Source organism: Drosophila kikkawai, chromosome 3R, assembly GCF_030179895.1.
Source record: "Drosophila kikkawai strain 14028-0561.14 chromosome 3R, DkikHiC1v2, whole genome shotgun sequence".
NCBI classification, from domain to species: domain Eukaryota; kingdom Metazoa; phylum Arthropoda; class Insecta; order Diptera; family Drosophilidae; genus Drosophila; species Drosophila kikkawai.
In genome coordinates, this window is record NC_091731.1 from 7,414,002 (window position 1) to 7,439,010 (window position 25,009).

Genomic DNA, 25,009 nt, shown 5'->3' on the forward strand with positions numbered 1-25,009 from the left:
TTTAAAATAAATGGTTTAAATAATTTTATTAAAAATAAATAATTTTATTTAAAATTAAGGTTCATAAAATAAGAAACAAAATATTGTCATAAAATAAAAAATAAAATCAATTAATCACTGGTTATGGCCAGAATAGGCACGCAAGCCTGTAAGATGGGTCTACCCTACAACCCAATGCAGAAGCTGCAAGGAACCAAGCGAGCAGGAGACACCAGAGCATCTGCTGTGCCACTGCCCGGCACTCAACAAACAAAGCACAACAAAGCAAACGGAGCACACCAACTCGAGTCACTAGGGGAAGTTGGAAGCCAGCCAGTAGCGGCCATCCTAGCTTACCTGAATGACACGGGCTGGTACTAAGTAGGGCGCAGACAACAACAAATCGAGGGTGTGAATCAAAACGGAGCTCAGCTCTAATTGGAGGCTGCCAGGGCTTCCTCACCACTTATACCTACCTACCTTAGTAACATGCTTTTTTTATTTATTGGTGTAATAGAATACACAGGAAGGAAATACACAATTCCTCGCATCGCTACTCTCGTTGATCCTCGCTTCAAAAAAGATGGCTTTCTCCGGAGATCAGCAGCCAAAGCGTTGGAGCTGGAATTGCTCTCTCTTAAGTCAACAACTCCACGACGTCCACCAACACCAGAATCAACTTCAAACGAGGCAAGCAGCAAATTTTCATTTTTGCAAAATAAGCCTAAAGTAAAGTCTACCAGAGCCGATGCCATTATTGCCACAAGGCAATTTATGGAAAAAGAAAACATTCCTGACACTTGAGACCCCTTGACGTATTGGGAGGTATGATTTTTAAATAATTATGACTAACATGTTAAATAAGAAATATTTTTTACAGATGACTGCTGACAACGAACTGAAATTGGTTGCAAAAAAAATTTTCTGTATACAAGCCTTGTCCTGTGAGTCTGAAAGAGTATTCAGCAAAGCTGGACAAACTATATCTGACCGCAGGACAAGGCTTAAACCTGAAGTTGTTGACCAACTTTTGTTCCTGAACAGAAATAGACACTTTAAATGATCTCAAATAAATCTCATGTTACTGTTTGTACTGTTTCTGTTCTTTTTGCATTTTCTTTTTTTTAAACATCGATGTTTCACTCGATGTTTTTTTTTAAAACATCGAAAACATCGATGGACACGAACATCGATGTTTCTGCACCTCTATTTCTCACTTGTTAACCGATATACAGAATGTGACGTGTGTACTAGAGCTGGAAAAAAATCGATATCAACATCGATTAAATCGATTCATTCTTTTTGGATTCGGTTTAAGAAGAATCGATTAATCGACAAGGTCCATGTTCAAGATAAATATCACCACTGTGAAAAAGAATTTTATTTAAAATAAGTTGCTTTATTTAAAATAAATGGTTTAAATAATTTTATTAAAAATAAATAATTTTATTTAAAATTAAGGTTCATAAAATAAGAAACAAAATATTGTCATAAAATAAAAAATAAAATCAATTAATCACTGGTTATGGCCAGAAAAATTTATTATATATATTATGAATACATTTTTGGTTTATTGTTTTATGAATGATTATGTAAATAATTTTAAGTTTTGGTTTTTCTCTGAATTTATTTGAAGCAAAAAATAAAAAAGTTTTGTTTTCGATTTAATCTATTTTATTTTCTAAAAGAGCGAAAAAATCGATTTGCTGAGATTCGTTTTTTTTCCAGCTCTAGTGTGTACATTTATCACAGGACCGATTTTGTGAGAAACGATCACTGAATTCAGTGAACGAAACATTTAATAACCTGTTTGTTGAGTAATTCTTCCCTAACAAGTCGCAGTATACTTTGCTCCCATTTAAAATTTAGCTTTAAAATATACGTAAGTATGTATGTAGATGATTCTAGATTGTAACAGAATTATGTATCGAATTAAGTCGACTAAATATTTTGTATACTGAAATACAAATTGAGTTCATTCTTGGAACCCAACCGTAGCCCAAGTCTCACTTACATATATTAAAAGAGCTAATCTGACTTCGGCTACGTATCTCCGAAGCTTTCGTATGATTTTATATTAAACAAGTGAGCTTGGTCGTCTTATCTATATTATGCGACTTAAGCTTTCATCGTCAGTCGTAATAAAGCTTCGTTTCAGTTCACAGCTATACATAAGCTAAATTAATGACGAACTATAATACTTAATATTGTTCTTTTGTATACATATATATTATCGGGGTAGGTACACCAAGTATTATTTGGACTAAGTATATATATAATATATATATATATATATATATATATATATATGTATGTATTTCCATATGGAAGTTGCAACGCAATAAGGGGCATAAATATAAAGAATATAAATACATATATATATATATATATATAAAGAATATAGATTTATTCTTAATGAGTGTATGTTCTTCAGTCGGGTCCTGCGCAAACTAGGTTGCTTAGTTTTGGAGTTATCTGAACTTAACTTTGCAGATAGTCTGCTTTTTATTGCAGGTAGTATATTTGCCGGATCGGAACTGGCCGGACTACACTTTCTCATGGCTGTAATATATGTATGTACATACATATGTAAATTATTTAGTATATGGGGATTTCCACAGAATGGTCCACCGTGACCGAAAAACTAAAGGTTCTCAACAAAATTTTTGTTCAATATAGTTAAGTTAAGAAGTGTTCCAATTAATCAAATTTGACCGAAATAGCATATTCTAAAACAGATATCGAAATATTCGAATGCAATGTAGCGCAAGCTCGATTTTTCAATTTAACGAAATACAAAATAATGGCATTTTTTGTTTCGATAACTTCATAACAAGATGAAGTACATGTTCTAAATTTCGTTTCTATTATCACTCAGAATGCACTCAAAAATAAACGAAAAATAAAGATGCGATTAGCTATGTATAACGGTTCAATGTTGATTTACATTGTCGCTTCCCAAATCGATCTTATCACCTACACAGGAAAAATTTTCGTAGGTTGAATATACTATTTTTGTGGGTTGAAGTTCAGTAAGGTACTGTCAGTGTATTTAACCCTTACGTTCGAAATGATGTGTGTATTTTGTTGTTGGCTTTGGAGACTGTAAATTACTTTCAGCTGCTGTCAAGATATTGCTCGCTTTACGCAGCTTAGAGAGAGAGAGAGCGATAGGAAGAGAGAAAGAGATACATTTTATTTTGATCTCTCTCTCACATTCCCGACTTTAGAGTTTGATTTACCTCAGTAGCCCAGTTGGTAAGCAGACGGTCTGCGAATTCTGGGGCATAGGTTCGAATTCCGGCCGGGGATAAAGAAAAGTTTAAGTTTAAAAGCAACTAATATGATGTATATACTAATTTAAGTGATTTAATAACCATTTGTAACTATAATTACAGACTTAAATAAAAAAATATTTCACAACAAAGTAAAAGTAAATCCAAAACTTCATTTAATTAATAATATTTGGTATTAAGACTGTTTCATATTAACTAAGGGCGGTTTAGGTAGGATTTCATTTTTTGTATTTTTAGTTTATTTTAATAATAATTTCTGAATTTATTTGGGTGGTAGTTAAAGGTATTTGACGGTACTGTAGATTGTAATCGTGGACCAACCTGCAGTTTTATACAGTGAAACTGTTGAATACTTAATTTCACAACTTTCGTAGGTTGGGGCCTTTTTACGGCAGAATCGTGGTTGGATAGTTATTAAATCACATAAATTATTATTAAAAGCTCTATAACATAACTTTTCTTGATCCCTGGCTGGGATTCGAACCCATGTCCCAACTGGGCTACTGAGGCAAATCAAACACCTATGTGAATACATACAATTCCAGAGAGAAATAGAGATTAAAATAAAATGTATTTAGAAAAACAATTATATCCGCAATTTTTCATCATATTTTCATATTGCCGTTTTAATTTTATGAAAATCTGTTGAACAGCTGTTCCATACAAATTCAACTTTCTAAAGTTTCAACGAGTCAGCAGCCTCTGGGCTGAGAGTTTTGTTAAAAAAAACAGCTTGAATCAGTCAATATATGCAAATATATAAGCTCAGTTAATATATTGATGAAAAATAATTCCTTTAGATGGTTTCTCTTGCCTGTCTTAGGCGTTTGCTTCTAATGAAAGCCTAAAATAAACAGCGCGGGAAAATCGATTAGCGATAATATTCGATTTTCAACAAACAGCTGTTTCAAATTTCATCAATTCACTTTTAGGGTAATACCCTTAACCGTTGACAATTTTTGTTAAATTTTCCACGATTCGAAGTGTTTCCACTGGTCTTAATAACTTTGCCGCAATATGTCAACTTAGCTGTGCCGTTTGTAAAATTAATATAAGTCGATTTTGCATATATATTGCTTATTTTTTCACTTTTCAAATAAGTAAGTTCAAAACACCAGCCTAGTACTGACGCCGAAAATCCGCTGTAAATAACTGTCGACCGTGTTTTTTCTTGTGCTCTCATGGCGAGCACAACCGAAAAAGTTCATACTTTCTCGCTCTCGCTCTGAGCAAGACAGTTTTGCTGTCTTCATTTTTGTTTTCTGTTGAGCGCTTTTCGTTGAGCTCTTTTTATTTCGGTCGTTCAATGAGCAGTGCGTAAAGAGCGGAACGAGAAACGTTCGCACAAAGAGAGTCAGCAAAAGACCGATTGACCGAAAAACTCAGCGCAAACGGTCTTCACATTTACTTTCGTTGAAGTTGCAATTAATATATTTCGTCTGCAAAACGAACGCTTGTGAATATATACATATGCAAAGAAATAATACAATTTGATTAATAGAACAATTTAATTTTATTTTCAAATATTTTTGCCTATGCGTGTGAATGTATACCAATACCTACGCAAAAGACTTGTTTCTTCACTGAACACAACAAAACGGTCTTGGAACAACAGAAATAAAAACAGAATAGAAAAAAACGGTTTCGCTCTGAGCGCGAGCGAGCTCATTCAAGAGCCCATGAAACGGTTGCTCTCTGAGTCTTTTCATAAAGAGTCAGAGGGAGACACTTATTTGCAGAAAGTTTTTAGCAAGCTCTGGTTATAGCAGAATCGCTATATATATTTTGAAGGGATGTCGGAAATATATCAAAAAATCAATATATCGATATTTTTTCTATTAAAAAATATATTATCATATAGTATATGGGGATTTCCACAGAATGGTCCACCGTGACCGAAAAACTAAAGGTTCTCAACAAAATTTTTGTTCAATATAGTTAAGTTAAGAAGTGTTCCAATTAATCAAATTTGACCGAAATAGCATATTCTAAAACAGATATCGAAATATTCGAATGCAATGTAGCGCAAGCTCGATTTTTCAATTTAACGAAATACAAAATAATGGCATTTTTTGTTTCGATAACTTCATAACAAGATGAAGTACATGTTCTAAATTTCGTTTCTATTATCACTCAGAATGCACTCAAAAATAAACGAAAAATAAAGATGCGATTAGCTATGTATAACGGTTCAATGTTGATTTACATTGTCGCTTCCCAAATCGATCTTATCACCTACACAGGAAAAATTTTCGTAGGTTGAATATACTATTTTTGTGGGTTGAAGTTCAGTAAGGTACTGTCAGTGTATTTAACCCTTACGTTCGAAATGATGTGTGTATTTTGTTGTTGGCTTTGGAGACTGTAAATTACTTTCAGCTGCTGTCAAGATATTGCTCGCTTTACGCAGCTTAGAGAGAGAGAGCGATAGGAAGAGAGAAAGAGATACATTTTATTTTGATCTCTCTCTCACATTCCCGACTTTAGAGTTTGATTTACCTCAGTAGCCCAGTTGGTAAGCAGACGGTCTGCGAATTCTGGGGCATAGGTTCGAATTCCGGCCGGGGATAAAGAAAAGTTTAAGTTTAAAAGCAACTAATATGATGTATATACTAATTTAAGTGATTTAATAACCATTTGTAACTATAATTACAGACTTAAATAAAAAAATATTTCACAACAAAGTAAAAGTAAATCCAAAACTTCATTTAATTAATAATATTTGGTATTAAGACTGTTTCATATTAACTAAGGGCGGTTTAGGTAGGATTTCATTTTTTGTATTTTTAGTTTATTTTAATAATAATTTCTGAATTTATTTGGGTGGTAGTCAAAGGTATTTGACGGTACTGTAGATTGTAATCGTGAACCAACCTGCAGTTTTATACAGTGAAACTGTTGAATACTTAATTTCACAACTTTCGTAGGTTGGGGCCTTTTTACGGCAGAATCGTGGTTGGATAGTTATTAAATCACATAAATTATTATTAAAAGCTCTATAACATAACTTTTCTTGATCCCTGGCTGGGATTCGAACCCATGTCCCAACTGGGCTACTGAGGCAAATCAAACACCTATGTGAATACATACAATTCCAGAGAGAAATAGAGATTAAAATAAAATGTATTTAGAAAAACAATTATATCCGCAATTTTTCATCATATTTTCATATTGCCGTTTTAATTTTATGAAAATCTGTTGAACAGCTGTTCCATACAAATTCAACTTTCTAAAGTTTCAACGAGTCAGCAGCCTCTGGGCTGAGAGTTTTGTTAAAAAAAACAGCTTGAATCAGTCAATATATGCAAATATATAAGCTCAGTTAATATATTGATGAAAAATAATTCCTTTAGATGGTTTCTCTTGCCTGTCTTAGGCGTTTGCTTCTAATGAAAGCCTAAAATAAACAGCGCGGGAAAATCGATTAGCGATAATATTCGATTTTCAACAAACAGCTGTTTCAAATTTCATCAATTCACTTTTAGGGTAATACCCTTAACCGTTGACAATTTTTGTTAAATTTTCCACGATTCGAAGTGTTTCCACTGGTCTTAATAACTTTGCCGCAATATGTCAACTTAGCTGTGCCGTTTGTAAAATTAATATAAGTCGATTTTGCATATATATTGCTTATTTTTGCACTTTTCAAATAAGTAAGTTCAAAACACCAGCCTAGTACTGACGCCGAAAATCCGCTGTAAATAACTGTCGACCGTGTTTTTTCTTGTGCTCTCATTGCGAGCACAACCGAAAAAGTTCATACTCTCTCGCTCTCGCTCTGAGCAAGACAGTTTTGCTGTCTTCATTTTTGTTTTCTGTTGAGCGCTTTTCGTTGAGCTCTTTTTATTTCGGTCGTTCAATGAGCAGTGCGTAAAGAGCGGAACGAGAAACGTTCGCACAAAGAGAGTCAGCAAAAGACCGATTGACCGAAAAACTCAGCGCAAACGGTCTTCACATTTACTTTCGTTGAAGTTGCAATTAATATATTTCGTCTGCAAAACGAACGCTTGTGAATATATACATATGCAAAGAAATAATACAATTTGATTAATAGAACAATTTAATTTTATTTTCAAATATTTTTGCCTATGCGTGTGAATGTATACCAATACCTACGCAAAAGACTTGTTTCTTCACTGAACACAACAAAACAGTCTTGGAACAACAGAAATAAAAACAGAATAGAAAAAAACGGTTTCGCTCTGAGCGCGAGCGAGCTCATTCAAGAGCCCATGAAACGGTTGCTCTCTGAGTCTTTTCATAAAGAGTCAGAGGGAGACACTTATTTGCAGAAAGTTTTTAGCAAGCTCTGGTTATAGCAGAATCGCTATATATATTTTGTAGGGATGTCGGAAATATATCAAAAAATCAATATATCGATATTTTTTCTATTAAAAAATATATTATCATATAGTATATGGGGATTTCCACAGAATGGTCCACCGTGACCGAAAAACTAAAGGTTCTCAACAAAATTTTTGTTCAATATAGTTAAGTTAAGAAGTGTTCCAATTAATCAAATTTGACCGAAATAGCATATTCTAAAACAGATATCGAAATATTCGAATGCAATGTAGCGCAAGCTCGATTTTTCAATTTAACGAAATACAAAATAATGGCATTTTTTGTTTCGATAACTTCATAACAAGATGAAGTACATGTTCTAAATTTCGTTTCTATTATCACTCAGAATGCACTCAAAAATAAACGAAAAATAAAGATGCGATTAGCTATGTATAACGGTTCAATGTTGATTTACATTGTCGCTTCCCAAATCGATCTTATCACCTACACAGGAAAAATTTTCGTAGGTTGAATATACTATTTTTGTGGGTTGAAGTTCAGTAAGGTACTGTCAGTGTATTTAACCCTTACGTTCGAAATGATGTGTGTATTTTGTTGTTGGCTTTGGAGACTGTAAATTACTTTCAGCTGCTGTCAAGATATTGCTCGCTTTACGCAGCTTAGAGAGAGAGAGAGCGATAGGAAGAGAGAAAGAGATACATTTTATTTTGATCTCTCTCTCACATTCCCGACTTTAGAGTTTGATTTACCTCAGTAGCCCAGTTGGTAAGCAGACGGTCTGCGAATTCTGGGGCATAGGTTCGAATTCCGGCCGGGGATAAAGAAAAGTTTAAGTTTAAAAGCAACTAATATGATGTATATACTAATTTAAGTGATTTAATAACCATTTGTAACTATAATTACAGACTTAAATAAAAAAATATTTCACAACAAAGTAAAAGTAAATCCAAAACTTCATTTAATTAATAATATTTGGTATTAAGACTGTTTCATATTAACTAAGGGCGGTTTAGGTAGGATTTCATTTTTTGTATTTTTAGTTTATTTTAATAATAATTTCTGAATTTATTTGGGTGGTAGTTAAAGGTATTTGACGGTACTGTAGATTGTAATCGTGAACCAACCTGCAGTTTTATACAGTGAAACTGTTGAATACTTAATTTCACAACTTTCGTAGGTTGGGGCCTTTTTACGGCAGAATCGTGGTTGGATAGTTATTAAATCACATAAATTATTATTAAAAGCTCTATAACATAACTTTTCTTGATCCCTGGCTGGGATTCGAACCCATGTCCCAACTGGGCTACTGAGGCAAATCAAACACCTATGTGAATACATACAATTCCAGAGAGAAATAGAGATTAAAATAAAATGTATTTAGAAAAACAATTATATCCGCAATTTTTCATCATATTTTCATATTGCCGTTTTAATTTTATGAAAATCTGTTGAACAGCTGTTCCATACAAATTCAACTTTCTAAAGTTTCAACGAGTCAGCAGCCTCTGGGCTGAGAGTTTTGTTAAAAAAAACAGCTTGAATCAGTCAATATATGCAAATATATAAGCTCAGTTAATATATTGATGAAAAATAATTCCTTTAGATGGTTTCTCTTGCCTGTCTTAGGCGTTTGCTTCTAATGAAAGCCTAAAATAAACAGCGCGGGAAAATCGATTAGCGATAATATTCGATTTTCAACAAACAGCTGTTTCAAATTTCATCAATTCACTTTTAGGGTAATACCCTTAACCGTTGACAATTTTTGTTAAATTTTCCACGATTCGAAGTGTTTCCACTGGTCTTAATAACTTTGCCGCAATATGTCAACTTAGCTGTGCCGTTTGTAAAATTAATATAAGTCGATTTTGCATATATATTGCTTATTTTTTCACTTTTCAAATAAGTAAGTTCAAAACACCAGCCTAGTACTGACGCCGAAAATCCGCTGTAAATAACTGTCGACCGTGTTTTTTCTTGTGCTCTCATTGCGAGCACAACCGAAAAAGTTCATACTCTCTCGCTCTCGCTCTGAGCAAGACAGTTTTGCTGTCTTCATTTTTGTTTTCTGTTGAGCGCTTTTCGTTGAGCTCTTTTTATTTCGGTCGTTCAATGAGCAGTGCGTAAAGAGCGGAACGAGAAACGTTCGCACAAAGAGAGTCAGCAAAAGACCGATTGACCGAAAAACTCAGCGCAAACGGTCTTCACATTTACTTTCGTTGAAGTTGCAATTAATATATTTCGTCTGCAAAACGAACGCTTGTGAATATATACATATGCAAAGAAATAATACAATTTGATTAATAGAACAATTTAATTTTATTTTCAAATATTTTTGCCTATGCGTGTGAATGTATACCAATACCTACGCAAAAGACTTGTTTCTTCACTGAACACAACAAAACGGTCTTGGAACAACAGAAATAAAAACAGAATAGAAAAAAAACGGTTTCGCTCTGAGCGCGAGCGAGCTCATTCAAGAGCCCATGAAACGGTTGCTCTCTGAGTCTTTTCATAAAGAGTCAGAGGGAGACACTTATTTGCAGAAAGTTTTTAGCAAGCTCTGGTTATAGCAGAATCGCTATATATATTTTGAAGGGATGTCGGAAATATATCAAAAAATCAATATATCGATATTTTTTCTATTAAAAAATATATTATCATATAGTATATGGGAATTTCCACAGAATGGTCCACCGTGACCGAAAAACTAAAGGTTCTCAACAAAATTTTTGTTCAATATAGTTAAGTTAAGAAGTGTTCCAATTAATCAAATTTGACCGAAATAGCATATTCTAAAACAGATATCGAAATATTCGAATGCAATGTAGCGCAAGCTCGATTTTTCAATTTAACGAAATACAAAATAATGGCATTTTTTGTTTCGATAACTTCATAACAAGATGAAGTACATGTTCTAAATTTCGTTTCTATTATCACTCAGAATGCACTCAAAAATAAACGAAAAATAAAGATGCGATTAGCTATGTATAACGGTTCAATGTTGATTTACATTGTCGCTTCCCAAATCGATCTTATCACCTACACAGGAAAAATTTTCGTAGGTTGAATATACTATTTTTGTGGGTTGCAGTTCAGTAAGGTACTGTCAGTGTATTTAACCCTTACGTTCGAAATGATGTGTGTATTTTGTTCTTGGCTTTGGAGACTGTAAATTACTTTCAGCTGCTGTCAAGATATTGCTCGCTTTACGCAGCTTAGAGAGAGAGAGAGCGATAGGAAGAGAGAAAGAGATACATTTTATTTTGATCTCTCTCTCACATTCCCGACTTTAGAGTTTGATTTACCTCAGTAGCCCAGTTGGTAAGCAGACGGTCTGCGAATTCTGGGGCATAGGTTCGAATTCCGGCCGGGGATAAAGAAAAGTTTAAGTTTAAAAGCAACTAATATGATGTATATACTAATTTAAGTGATTTAATAACCATTTGTAACTATAATTACAGACTTAAATAAAAAAATATTTCACAACAAAGTAAAAGTAAATCCAAAACTTCATTTAATTAATAATATTTGGTATTAAGACTGTTTCATATTAACTAAGGGCGGTTTAGGTAGGATTTCATTTTTTGTATTTTTAGTTTATTTTAATAATAATTTCTGAATTTATTTGGGTGGTAGTTAAAGGTATTTGACGGTACTGTAGATTGTAATCGTGAACCAACCTGCAGTTTTATACAGTGAAACTGTTGAATACTTAATTTCACAACTTTCGTAGGTTGGGGCCTTTTTACGGCAGAATCGTGGTTGGATAGTTATTAAATCACATAAATTATTATTAAAAGCTCTATAACATAACTTTTCTTGATCCCTGGCTGGGATTCGAACCCATGTCCCAACTGGGCTACTGAGGCAAATCAAACACCTATGTGAATACATACAATTCCAGAGAGAAATAGAGATTAAAATAAAATGTATTTAGAAAAACAATTATATCCGCAATTTTTCATCATATTTTCATATTGCCGTTTTAATTTTATGAAAATCTGTTGAACAGCTGTTCCATACAAATTCAACTTTCTAAAGTTTCAACGAGTCAGCAGCCTCTGGGCTGAGAGTTTTGTTAAAAAAAACAGCTTGAATCAGTCAATATATGCAAATATATAAGCTCAGTTAATATATTGATGAAAAATAATTCCTTTAGATGGTTTCTCTTGCCTGTCTTAGGCGTTTGCTTCTAATGAAAGCCTAAAATAAACAGCGCGGGAAAATCGATTAGCGATAATATTCGATTTTCAACAAACAGCTGTTTCAAATTTCATCAATTCACTTTTAGGGTAATACCCTTAACCGTTGACAATTTTTGTTAAATTTTCCACGATTCGAAGTGTTTCCACTGGTCTTAATAACTTTGCCGCAATATGTCAACTTAGCTGTGCCGTTTGTAAAATTAATATAAGTCGATTTTGCATATATATTGCTTATTTTTTCACTTTTCAAATAAGTAAGTTCAAAACACCAGCCTAGTACTGACGCCGAAAATCCGCTGTAAATAACTGTCGACCGTGTTTTTTCTTGTGCTCTCATTGCGAGCACAACCGAAAAAGTTCATACTCTCTCGCTCTCGCTCTGAGCAAGACAGTTTTGCTGTCTTCATTTTTGTTTTCTGTTGAGCGCTTTTCGTTGAGCTCTTTTTATTTCGGTCGTTCAATGAGCAGTGCGTAAAGAGCGGAACGAGAAACGTTCGCACAAAGAGAGTCAGCAAAAGACCGATTGACCGAAAAACTCAGCGCAAACGGTGTTCACATTTACTTTCGTTGAAGTTGCAATTAATATATTTCGTCTGCAAAACGAACGCTTGTGAATATATACATATGCAAAGAAATAATACAATTTGATTAATAGAACAATTTAATTTTATTTTCAAATATTTTTGCCTATGCGTGTGAATGTATACCAATACCTACGCAAAAGACTTGTTTCTTCACTGAACACAACAAACGGTCTTGGAACAACAGAAATAAAAACAGAATAGAAAAAAACGGTTTCGCTCTGAGCGCGAGCGAGCTCATTCAAGAGCCCATGAAACGGTTGCTCTCTGAGTCTTTTCATAAAGAGTCAGAGGGAGACACTTATTTGCAGAAAGTTTTTAGCAAGCTCTGGTTATAGCAGAATCGCTATATATATTTTGTAGGGATGTCGGAAATATATCAAAAAATCAATATATCGATATTTTTTCTATTAAAAAATATATTATCATCGCGTTATTTTTTGGTCAAAAATAGGCGATAATAATATATTATTGAGATGATATTTCCGATATTTTATATTTGGTCACTCTTAACACAAACGATTTATTTGGCTGTGGACGAGTCTATGAAGACCATTCAGTCCTTTTCTTAGAGTTGGGAAACTATCGATAGTGGCACCATTCGATATTTTCGATGTTTTGAATACGAAAATTCGATACTATCGATAGTATCGCTTTTTTACCATTCTTTTTGCAAATTAAAGTTATAGCAATTTCAAATAGAATTACATATATTACTACTAGCGGACCCGGCGAACTTTATCTCGCCCCAACTTCGACTGATTAAAACAAATTAAATTGAGACGTTCCGTTTCTACTTTGACGTACATTATTACCTTACCTTATTCCTATCTTCTCCTAAAATTTAAATTCAAAATTAGTTGATAATCAAAAAAAAAGTGATGACTTTTAAACAAACCTTTCGTTGGATTGACAAATTTTTTTGACTTGAAATTAGTGCAGAGCGATCTGATAAACAATGTTTTTTGTTTTGTTATCCGGTGCAAAAATAAATAATGATGACGGCTTTCCCACACGCGAACAGGCTACGTATAGCTGGCCATGTGAAAAACATGGATATTCCAGATTTATCCCGCAGACTTCCAACGATTGGCCTTGCGATTTATTGATTGTCATCGCAAATGCCAATCGAACTGGGAACTGAATCCTCTTGAATTGGAATGGAAGATCTGTTGGAATAATCGGAATTTGTGATGACTTTTAAACAAACCTGTCGTTGGATTGACCATCTTTATGTTGAAGTGATACCCATCTTCTCCACGACAGAACATCAACGGGTATTGAAGAGCATCATAAGACCGATGAGTCTCATAAACTCGCTGCAATTGGCCATTATCCCGACGCTTAAGAACAATATCGCGTGATTCAACATTCTCGCCAACAATCACCACTGCGACTTCATTGATAGTGGGAGCATTAAATTGTCTTGCATGGCTACCAGTGGGTCTTTTGTCAGCGCTGATAATGATTTTATGTTCGTCATAATGCATTATATCCAATGCGGTTTTAAACAATCTGACCAATTCATTATGCTCATGGAGAAGGTTTTGCAATTGTTGAATAATTTCACGTTTAGTTGCAGTAAAAATTGCACAGCGGTGATTTAGTTCAACTTCCGAATCACCAATGAAATAGATCTGAAGGAATTTATGATCTTTGTTTTGTGGTGGTAACAAAGCGCCCGCTCGGTGGTGAATTTGCCCTTGAATCTGAATGTTGGGATGCAATTTTGAAAAAATGTGATAATAAAGAGACGCCATTACCTTATAACTTGGATTGTAGCCTGATTGTTGAACAACCTCGGCTCCAAAAGACGTCATTTGAAAGCATCCGTTATATTTTTGTGCAAGCTTCAGGAAACTGTTTGATTGGGCTGAGTTTCCATATAGTAGCGAGTACAAAGGCTCTGGTGGATGAGCCAAAACGGGCAATTTAATTTTGCCACCTGCACAGCATAAGCCGGGGGTTTCCAACCGAAACTTCAATGCATTACAATGCTGACATACAGCAGATAATGAACCAATAACAACGCACGTAAGATCCTTGTAGGATGTTTCAGGATTGTGTGGGAATGCAGCGCGATTCAAGTTTTCATTTGCGGCTCGTCTTCCTCTATTATTTTGTCGGGCTTGAGGTGGTCTTTGTGCAGCGCGAAGCTGTGCCATTTGGGCACGTATCGATGCATTTATTTCTGTACGTTCCTCTTGCGTCCGACTATTACGGAAATTCTGATTATTTATTGCACTGCGTGAACGCCGCCCAAGATTTGATCGTCTAACAGCAGGCATTACTTCCAATTGTTTAAGCTCACTTTGGTAATGCTTCGTTAGCTCGATTTTTTTGTTTAAATATTTTTTTACCGAGTTCATTGATACACAATTTCAACGCAGCTATGATCTTTGTAGGGTGTTTCAGAATTTTACATACAACAGTGTGTCCATCTGTTGAGCCGCTAGCGACCTTTCCGGAAGGACTTTCCAAAATTTTCTTATGCTATAACCTTCTTCTGGCAATTACAAAAAACTGAAAAAAAATTTGATCCAAATCGGCCCAGCCGTTCTCTTGTGATTTGATCCCTAACATTTTTTGTCTCCATTTTTATATATATAGATTCAATATGTTTTGACTAAGTAATTAACATAAATATTCTATCCAAGCAACTTTGCACAAATAAAATTGTATTACCATTGCTAAACATACGCTTAGACTCTGAAGACGTGGCGTAGACGCACCCCTTTCTTTTGAGATTCAGTTAATATTTTTCACCACCAACTCCAATTTAAGTTAATTTAGAATACATTTTTATTATAAAAAAAAAATATATATATATATATGTCGCAGATTATTTTGTTAATTCAAATTATAACGATTTTTGTGGGTACACAAATTATTGCTTCTCTGTTCTTTCGTGCGAGGCATACACTGTTTTGCCAACGTAGCCTGGGCGTGGGTATGAAAGAGACGGATATTGTTTTCTGAGAACTCACCACACCTGCGTGTGTGTTGCAAGGTAAAAAGGAGTTGAAAATGAATGACACAGCGTTTTTGAGTGGCAAGCAGATTGGTTGAAGATTTGAGGAATCATGCCACGCGCCAGGAAACGTTTCGCAGAAAGTCCAGTTGAGGACTCCGATGCTGGATCGTCGTCATCAGAAGTGGGATTACCTCCGCGTCCAGCCAATGATGCAAATCTTCTAACAATTCTGGAGCTGCAAAACCGTAATTTCGCCGAGTTGATAAAACAAGTACAGTGTTCTCAAAATGAACCAAAAGAGGCAAAAACCATTGTGCTGCCAAAGTTCAACCCTGATTGTGCAGGATCAGACGCGCTGTCCTGGTGTTCTACAGTCGACTACATATTGTCTGAAAACCAGCTCGTGGGGAGCGCTCTTGTAATGGCCCTCAGCAAATCATTGGAGGGCACCGCATCTCACTGGCTCTCGCAGACATGTTTTCCCGGCATTACATGGACGCAGTTTCGAGAATTATTTTTGCAATATTTTTCCGGAACTGCGACTGTTATGAATTCGCTAAACGCACGCCCAAATGAAGGAGAGTGCTTGTCGTTATACGGGAGCAGAATGGTCACCTCACTAATGGCCCGCTGGAAGTCGCTCAGCGTTGAGCAGATTGCAGTATCCGTCACGTTGGCACATGCAGCTGGCATAGATACACGGTTGCGCCGTTTGGTTTTTACGACGGACATCAAAAGCCGAAATGAGCTGCATCAGGAACTCAAAGCCTTTTCGTTTGACGCCGGACAGAGACAGCATTCGAGTGACAACGTATCGGCACCAGAAGGAAAAAGAGACAGAGCTATGCCTCACATCACGTGTTACAACTGTGGCAAACCCGGCCACAAGAAGGCGGAATGTCGCTTTAACAAAGAGACAACTCATTTGGAGCAGCCCCGTAATCAACAATCTGGATATAGAGGAGCATCCGTGATCTGTTATAAATGTGGAAAATCTGGACATGTTTCTGCGGTATGCCCGGATCGTCAGGAGCGTCCACCGGTCACGACCAATACAATCAAAGATGTGAACATATGCACCGTACTTGACCCATAGGAACGTTGCTGCAGTTTGGTGAGTCGTTCCAATTTTACTTCGACTCCGTGTGTCCGCTCATCGAAGAGACTGTATCCACGAGATTATTAAAGAATAAACAACTGTTAAATGTTTTGATTTTTGAGCGTTCTTTTAAAGTCTTATTTTACGTAGTTCTACGTAGTTCATATCAAATACGACGCTCCGATTAGTTGAGAAATTTTGAGTAAGGGCATCGGCGTAACAATTACATCAAGCGCTTTTATGTTTAATGAAATATAAGAAGAGGACCTTTTTAAGTGACCGTAATATTAGGAGATTGGTATAGACTTGAGGAATTAAATAATAATTATTGAGACGTATGCCTGAGAAGGGGATTACCACGGAATTTGGATGATGATGTGGTGATGAAGAGATCACGGAATTGGATGATGAAGGTGGTGATGAAGAGACCACGGAATTTGGATAATGATGTGGTGATGAAGAGATCACGGAATTGGATGATGAAGGTGGTGATAAAGGTGCCACAGATCAAGCCGGTGAGGGCTGTGATTTTGAAGTAGAATGAAGACGTGTCATGACACGCCCGAATAAGTTCCAGGTTTCAGAACTTTCTGTGCAGGTGGGTGCCCGAGTTATGTGGTTCGCCATTTGTTGCAGGAAGGCTGAAATTTTGGTAACGTTCGATGAATTGTTATTTGGCCGGCCTGTGGACTAAATTGCGAGCTATTTCAGATGGCCGGTTTGTCAGGATATAAGCTGTGGGCTAAACTAACTCAATAATTGACTGGCCAGTTTATCTTGTGGATGACTGTGTGCTAGTGGTTGGCATGATGTTTGAAAACGAATGAATTGTTTGGACTTAAGTTGGTGGTAAACCGGATCTCATGGCATAAGTTGTTTAAAAGTAAGAAATAAGAAGTCTAAGAGAAAACTTTAAAATAGTTTGTTTGATTTTGATTCTGAAATGATCTAAGAAAATGTAATGAAGAAAGAAGAAGAAATGTAATGAAGAAAGAAACTTGAATGAAGATAAGAGAATGAATTTGTAAAACCGTTATGTTATAGACTCACGAGGACGTGAGATATGTCAGGAAGGCCGTGTCGCAGATTATTTTGTTAATTCAAATTTTAACGATTTTTGTGGGTACACAAATTATTGCTTCTCTGTTCTTTCGTGCGAGGCATACACTGTTTTGCCAAAGTAGCCTGGGCGTGGGTATGAAAGAGACGGATATTGTTTTCTGAGAACTCACCACAGCTGCGAGTGTGTTGCAAGGTAAAAAGGAGTTGAAAATGAATGACACAGCGTTTTTGAGTGGCAAGCAGATTGGTTGAAGATTTGAGGAATCATGCCACGCGCCAGGAAACGTTTCGCAGAAAGTCCAGTTGAGGACTCCGATGCTGGATCGTCGTCATATATATATATATTTGTTTGCATTTTTCTTACTAAATTTCAGCAACAAAGCAGAGATATAAAAATAGTCCCGTACTATCGATAGTGATAAAAAACTATCGATGGTGGCTCAAAAAAAGGAAAAAGTCGATACCTCGATAGTACCATCGATAGTTTCCCAGCTCTACCTTTTCTTGGGTTTTAGACAAAGTTAAGCATATAGTCATGCACTTTAAACACAGCCAGTGTTGCCAGGAGAGTTGTTGGTTTTTAAAGAAATATCTTATTGATGATATTTGCAGTTAAAATAATATCACTGTATGATATTTAAAAATATCGTAAAAAGATATCGATATATCGACTTTTTGCTATTTTTTAATGTTTAGCAAAACTTGGATAAAAATTTCCTATTTCGGAAAATTTTGGTAAATTTTGAGCTTACAAATCGTTATATTTGATTTCATCAACCGTTAACAGCAAATAAGAGCTATTTGAAACATAATAGACTGTTTTTAATTTAAAAAGTGAATAGAAATCATCGAACTTAAAAAAACAAATATACCCACTCTCAAGCAACTCTTATTTACGATCCTTGGCATAGAAAAATAATTACAACATTATGAAGGATATGGTATAGACCATTAAGTGGTTTTATTTAATACAAAACTGTTTTTAATGATTTTAGAAAAACTCGTTCCGTTACATGTTGGTCTGTCATACGACTACGGGAGTCACAAACAACACACTTTATGGCACAAGCAAACCGTTCAGATGAAACCGAACTACCAGGCGTGATCAGGCAACTTAATGCCACCTTCGCTAGCATGGGCATAGTTGACATTTGAGAGATCCAGAATTCCATAGGGCTTGTCTCCCAACTACATAATGACATTTTCAAGAAAAGCTGCAATTCGTTTCTTTCGGAACTCTTGACTACACAGTCTCCTATAGCCTTGTTGTGCAGATCTAGAAAACTTTCCTGTATGCTTAATGCGACCATGTCCTCTTCTCCGCTATCCATTTCTAGTTCAGACGAAGGCAGTGTTTCTGTTTGTTAATTTTCAACCATCTGCTTATGCCCATATAATACACTAATGCAGTTTTCATTAATTAGCTACTTCATTAGAACCTTGAAAGAGTCCACTATATGTGTCATTTTGCTTGGATTATTTTGGTGATACGACTACGGTCACACCGACCGTAAAAGGTAAACAAAAAAAACGGCCGCCATTTGCGGTGTATTACTATGAATTTCTGAATTCCTCGTCGAAGTATTCTTGCATAAATAAATGCAGAATCCTTTAAGGGGGGACATCTGAGTAACTTTTTTTAAAAATCGAAAAATTTGTTTTTTGCTTAAAAAATACTTTAGGGTCTTAAAAATAACATATCAAAAGATAGAGTCCGGCAAAAGTTTCTAAGTGTCGAAATTTTCCATTCTGCGGCGATGCCTCACATGTAATCATATACGATTTTAAAACTTTAAACGCGGTTTTCTCAAAACCACTTTTTTTGAGTTGGCCGAAAACATAACTCGAACAAATCTTAACCGATCGATCTAAAATTTTGATAGTATATTCAAAATACCTATGGCTATCGACACACGTAGGATTTTTTTTTTTTTTTTTGCTTACTTTTTCTTTTATCAACAATTTTGTGACGTTTTTTTTTCATGAAAATGTAACATTTTATTTAATCACTCACCATTTTGCAAAAAATCAAAATATCGAAAAAATCCTACGTGTGTCGATAGCGGTTGGGATATAAAAACTAACAAAATTTGATTTTTTGTTCTAAGTCAAAAATTAAGGACGTTAGGTTTTCGGCCATGGACTCCCTTTTAAAAAAAAGGTCCTACGAAGAAATGCTGCACAGCCGCCATTTTGTTTTCGATTTATTCCAAAATAATATATTTTGTACTTCACATATAACATTATCAAACCTACTTTAAAATTTTTCGATTGGCCTTTTCATTTGGCCAAAAAAAAAATTCTAGAAAAACGGCTTTTTTTTTGCGAGTTACTCAGATGTTCCCCCTTAAATTTGTGTTTTTTTTTTTTTTTAATGATGCTCCCAATTTTTTTAATTATTACAAACAAAAAATGTTTAATTAATTTTACAGCGCAAGAACCTTGCCACCGCAAAACATATTATTTTTCCTAATTTTCTAATATTTTTTCAGTTCAAAAAACTAGCGAAAAGATATAGAAATAAAATTCTCATTGTGAGACCATACTGTCAATGAGCTGGCTAATACATTTTTCAATTACAATTTTCTTCATTAAACCCGTATTTTGTTATCGAGTATCTGGTATATTTTATGTAGACGGGCAATACGGGCATACGGGCATGACACTGCCGCATTAATTAGAGACTTCATTAAGGGGGTCTTCTCATTCAAAAGCCGTTTTTTTAACCCTTTTTAAAAAAAATCTTATTTGAAAACGCAAAGAATAATTAAAAACTTTTTTTATTTATTGTATTCAAAAATGTTCAAAGTAACTAAAAAAATTGTTTCTGCTTCGATACGAGGGTTGTTCAAAGAGTAATGAGACTTCAAACTTGGTGGTCGAAAAAAAAGGTGTCGTCCTGGCGGCCACGATTCAGGGTCTCCAGAGCGTCTGAAATGAAAAATAAAAACGGGGTTATAATCAGAATAGATGTCATTTTCGGGTGACGGAACAGATTTGTTTAAAAATTTTTTTAAACAAATGGCCATTTAAAAAAAAAATTTCGATTTCGGGTTTTTTTTTGTAGTTTAGTGTAAAAAAAAAAATATTTAAAAAAATTTTAAAAAAATCTGTTCCGTCACCCGAGAATGGTGACAATTCTGCGTCGATTCCACTTTGTTTCATGAAAATCGGTTGAGTTGAACTGGAGATATCATGGCCGCCAGTTCGAAAAACGTGGTTTCGAGATAAACGCGTTTGAAGTTTGAAAAAAGCTCATTTTGCGAAGACCTTGCTTCACAAAAAAGGCTGTATCTTCTAAAGTATTTCGAATTTCTAAAAATCCTTTTGGGGACATATACACACCACCCCAAGCTATAAATAAATGCAAAAAAAAAAAATCGAAAAAAAAAGTTGCCCAATGAGAAGACCCCCTTAAAGATTTGACAGCGCTATAGCGTTTTACACAAGTGCGAGCAAGACGACTATATGGCGCTCTAATGCATTAGAATAATGCATTAGCTACTTCATTGGCGCGATAATCGATAGATCTGCATAAAAATACTAGATACTCGATAACAAAATACGGGTTTAATGAAGAAAATTGTAATTGAAAAATGTATTAGCCAGCTCATTGACAGTATGGTCTCACAATAAGAATTTTATTTTTATATAATTTCGCTGGTTTTTTTAACTGAAAAAATATTAGAAAATTAGGAAAAATAATATGTTTTGCGGTGGCAAGGTTCTTGCGGTGTAAAATTAATTAAAATTTTTTTGGTAATAATTAAAAAAATTTTAAGCATCATAGGCTAACGTTATAAATTTAAACGATTCTGCATTTATTTATGCAAGAATACTTCGACGAGGAATTCAGAAATTCATAGTAATACGCCGCGAATGGCGGCCGTTTTTTTTGTTTACCTTTTACGGTTGGTGTCGTACTCGTATTACCAAAATAATCCAAGCAAAATCCAAGCCAAATTACACAAAATTACACATATAGTGGTCTCTTCCAAGGTTCTAATGAAGTAGCTAATTAATGAAAACTGCATTACAGTATCATATGGGCATAATTAATGCGCCAGTGTCATGCCCGTATTAATGATTTCATCGGTGACAACTTTTACGTGAAGAGGCATATCGTAGTAATTTTTTTTTAAAACGAGGATCAAGCATAGTAGCTTGCATCATTACGTTATTCTGCAGCAAACCACTCAATCATAGAAATCATAGGAATCACTAAGATGACTGTCACGTAAGAATCTCCGCTCATGTTATAAGTTCTTTAAAAGGTTGGAGAACAGGGCAAAAATCGCGACAAATATTTGTCTCCTCCACTGAGAGCATCTGTGGTAAGTTGACTGAGGTTCGTCTACTCAAAATAACAAATGGCACTCCGTCAGCTAGCGCATCGAAGGCGTTTAGCATATCCAAAAACGAGTTCCATCGAATGTCCACGCTTTGAATTAGTGTTTTGATTCTTTCTTCTGGTACTCCTTTTTCCATTTGACATTTCCGTAGTGCGTCCATAGCAGCTGTGCTGTATTTAAAGTGCATGACGATACGCTTAACTTTGTCTAAAACTAAAGAAAAGGACTGATGGTCTTCATAGACTCGCCCACAGCCAAATGAAATCGTGTGTGTTAAGAGTGACCAAGTATAAACTATCGGAAATATCATCTCAAAAAATATCATTATCGCATATTTTTGTCCAAAAAATATCGCGAGGATAATATTTTTTTTTAAGAGAAAAAATATTGATATATTGATATTTTAAAATATATTTCCGACATCCCTATTGGTAATTGGAAAATTAAAGTAAATGCCTCAAAAACAAAAGCATTTTTTTTCACTAAAAAACGGAAACTGTGTTTTCTACCAAATAGTGAACTTAAACTAAATAACATTGGCATTAAATGGGAAAAATCTATAAAGTATTTTGGCATAAATATAGATAAACAACTTATTTTCAATGTTCACATACATAAGTCATAACATTGACAAAATAAATAAGACAATCCGAATATTGTACCCTTTTATAAATCGCAGATCAAAACTGTCTAATCACAATAAGCTGATAAAATACAAACAAATATTTTCACTCATAATGAAATGAAATGAATTATGATTTACCATTTTTCTATGCGACCAACCGTCTGCATTTAAAAGCTAATATCAAAATGATCGATGCAATCATCTCTCATTCAAAAAAAATTTCAATATCTTATATCGCACAACTGCGTGCAGACAGGTTCTTCCCCTTCCAGTATTAAGCTAGTAATCACGAAGTACCAGTCTTAGATTTAACTTAGTTTTAAGCCCACTTTGAGCTAAGTTTTCCCATTTTCTTGTGTAATTATTTATTTTTAATAATACGCTGAACTGGAGTGATCACAATAACACCGCGGTTGGGAAAACGTATGGTTTGTTAAGGTCGCTTTATTTGGTTAGAAACTTTCTACCCATAAATGTAAGAATATTGCTTGCGAAATCTTGCCTGATCCCAACTTTATTCTATGGGATCGAATTATTTGCTAATTGTGACTCAATCAGCCAGCACAAACTTAAAATGGCCTTCAATAGCATTACAAGATTCGTATTTAATTTGCGACGATTTGATCATGTAACTAGACTATCATACAAAATATTTGAACTTTACTTGGCAGATTGGATAAAAATGAGGGTGTTAGTTTACTTACAAATAATAATTTTTCCCAAATTACCAATTTATTTGTATGAAACACTTAGATTCTCCACTTCAGGAAGGTCAAATATTATTATACAAATAAGACACAGATTCCTGCTTTCAGAACGACATTATTTTATCTATGCTATAAGATCATGGAACCAATTACCAAGCTATCTAAGAAGTATTAGCAGTACCGCGCAGTTTAAGGTAAAACTTATTGCACACTTTCAAGAACAAAATGTGACATAAAATAAAACAAAGCGATCGTAGTTTTTAATTTTAGTATAAGAATAATTAAAAATGGTATAATATAGTATAATATAGATGTGAACTGATAAGGAACTTGTCCTGTGTGGCTAGCGCATTAGCTTATAACAGTAGTCGGCACGTCTCAAGCCCATGGGGTAGGCAAAGGCTCTGCCGGCAGCGCTGCCGGCAGCGCTGCCAGCACACGGATAGCGTAAAGACTTCGTGTGGCCTCGTCAAACGTCTTCGGCTCAGCCATGATAGAATTATACATTATATATTATATATATAATTGTATCATGGGCTCAGCTGCTCAAAACATCAGTGCTGTCAAATCATATTGCTCTGACTAAATCAGCCAATTTTAGCGGAAAATAGCTATTTCAAATAGTAATAGCTATTGGTTTTGCATAGAAAACCAAATGCTAGCTATATTATTTTCTTATATCTGGACGACGACGGCGTTCGTGCTACGTTGCTCACTCACACAAATGCGCTTTTGACTTGCGATTGTGAGCGTGCCGAGCACTGGCCTATAAGTATTTTTTACTTGTAGCGTTAGGAAGAATATCTTTAAATAAATAAAATAAATAAATAAAATTAAATGTTACTAAAAATGCACAAATAAATATTAAATAAACAAAACAATAGAATGTTATAGTTGTAAAGATAGTTAATAAGTCTAAACTCTAAGGCTGCAAACATAGTGCGCGCTGAGACGAAGATGAAAATGAAGACAAAGCTGAAGACGAATTGCTTGCGATGCGAGTAAGCTAATAGGTTGCATAGTGGAAGACGAATTTGTTGCGATTTTCTGATGTTAGTCGCTATGGATTTCTCATCAACATTCAATCCCTTTAAAATATCATTCCAATTCTGGTCCACAATATGCCTATTGTGGTATAGTTTATTCTGCTGGTCCCATAAACATTGTTTTTTAAAAACGGCTGCAATTAATTCTTCATTTATTATAGACATTTTTACAAAACATGTGCATCAGGAAAATCGCAAGTCAAGTCAAAATCGCCCGCAAACATAGTGCGCGCTGAGACGAAGACGAAGATGAAGTCGAAACGCAAGCGATCAGCTTTAAACGGAGCAGTACTGTTTTTGAAGACGAATCGCTTGCTATTTTGAGTTGTTCTTCTTCTTTTTTTTACATTTTAGGGGAAAAACTGGAAATTTTAGGGGAAAATTTCAACTTTTTGAGATTATTTAGGGGGAGAGCCAAATTTTTATTTGGCAACACTGCAATTTACTTGTGACTTGCGATTTTCCTGAAGCACATGTTTTGTAAAAATGTCTATAATTTAAAAAACAATGTTTATGGGACCAGCAGTTAGACATAGCAGGGACAACTATTGTTTTGTATAGCAGCACTTTGTTGCTGAGGATCAGCTTGCTTGTGGACTTTAGCATCCAGTTTAGCTTTCTGAGTTTTCCACGGCATGCTGCTGCTATTTTGGTGGTGTGTTGCCTCCACGTGAGCCGCTTATCCAGGATCAATCCCAGGTATTGGGCCTGAGGAGATTGAGGAATTAGCGTGTCCTGAAATTTAACCCTAGGGAGGATTTTGTGTCTCAGGGAAAAA

General features: G+C 35.0%; 3 protein-coding genes across 7 annotated transcripts in view; 2 read left to right on the top strand and 1 right to left on the bottom strand.

Moving 5' to 3' along the window:
* Positions 1–1,716: 1,716 nt before the first annotated feature.
* The window catches only part of LOC108084959 (phenoloxidase-activating factor 2), a 37,089-nt gene continuing 13,796 nt past the window's right edge, over positions 1,717–25,009 (top strand). Inside the window, exons 1-2 of one of the 5 annotated variants that reach the window (XM_041777595.2) lie at positions 2,109–2,217; positions 2,477–2,552. The gene's annotated coding sequence lies outside the window, so the exon portion shown is untranslated. Of the gene's footprint in view, positions 1,866–2,087; positions 2,218–2,476; positions 2,553–25,009 lie in introns of those variants that run through there. The other 4 variants (XM_041777599.2, XM_041777597.2, XM_070286392.1 and 1 more) reach the window with 4 other exon arrangements.
* On the bottom strand, positions 12,942–15,031 carry LOC138928828 (uncharacterized). The gene is made up of 3 exons (XM_070286934.1): positions 13,577–15,031; positions 13,265–13,515; positions 12,942–13,203 (listed from the first exon to the last, which is right to left on the bottom strand). The coding sequence occupies exons 1-2, from the start codon at positions 14,733–14,735 to the stop codon at positions 13,469–13,471; spliced, it is 1,206 nt and encodes a 401-aa protein (XP_070143035.1). The 5' UTR covers positions 14,736–15,031; the 3' UTR covers positions 12,942–13,203; positions 13,265–13,468.
* LOC138928713 (CCHC-type zinc finger nucleic acid binding protein-like) lies at positions 15,948–16,436 on the top strand. Its single transcript, XM_070286223.1, has one exon. The coding sequence runs from the start codon at positions 15,948–15,950 to the stop codon at positions 16,434–16,436; it is 489 nt and encodes a 162-aa protein (XP_070142324.1).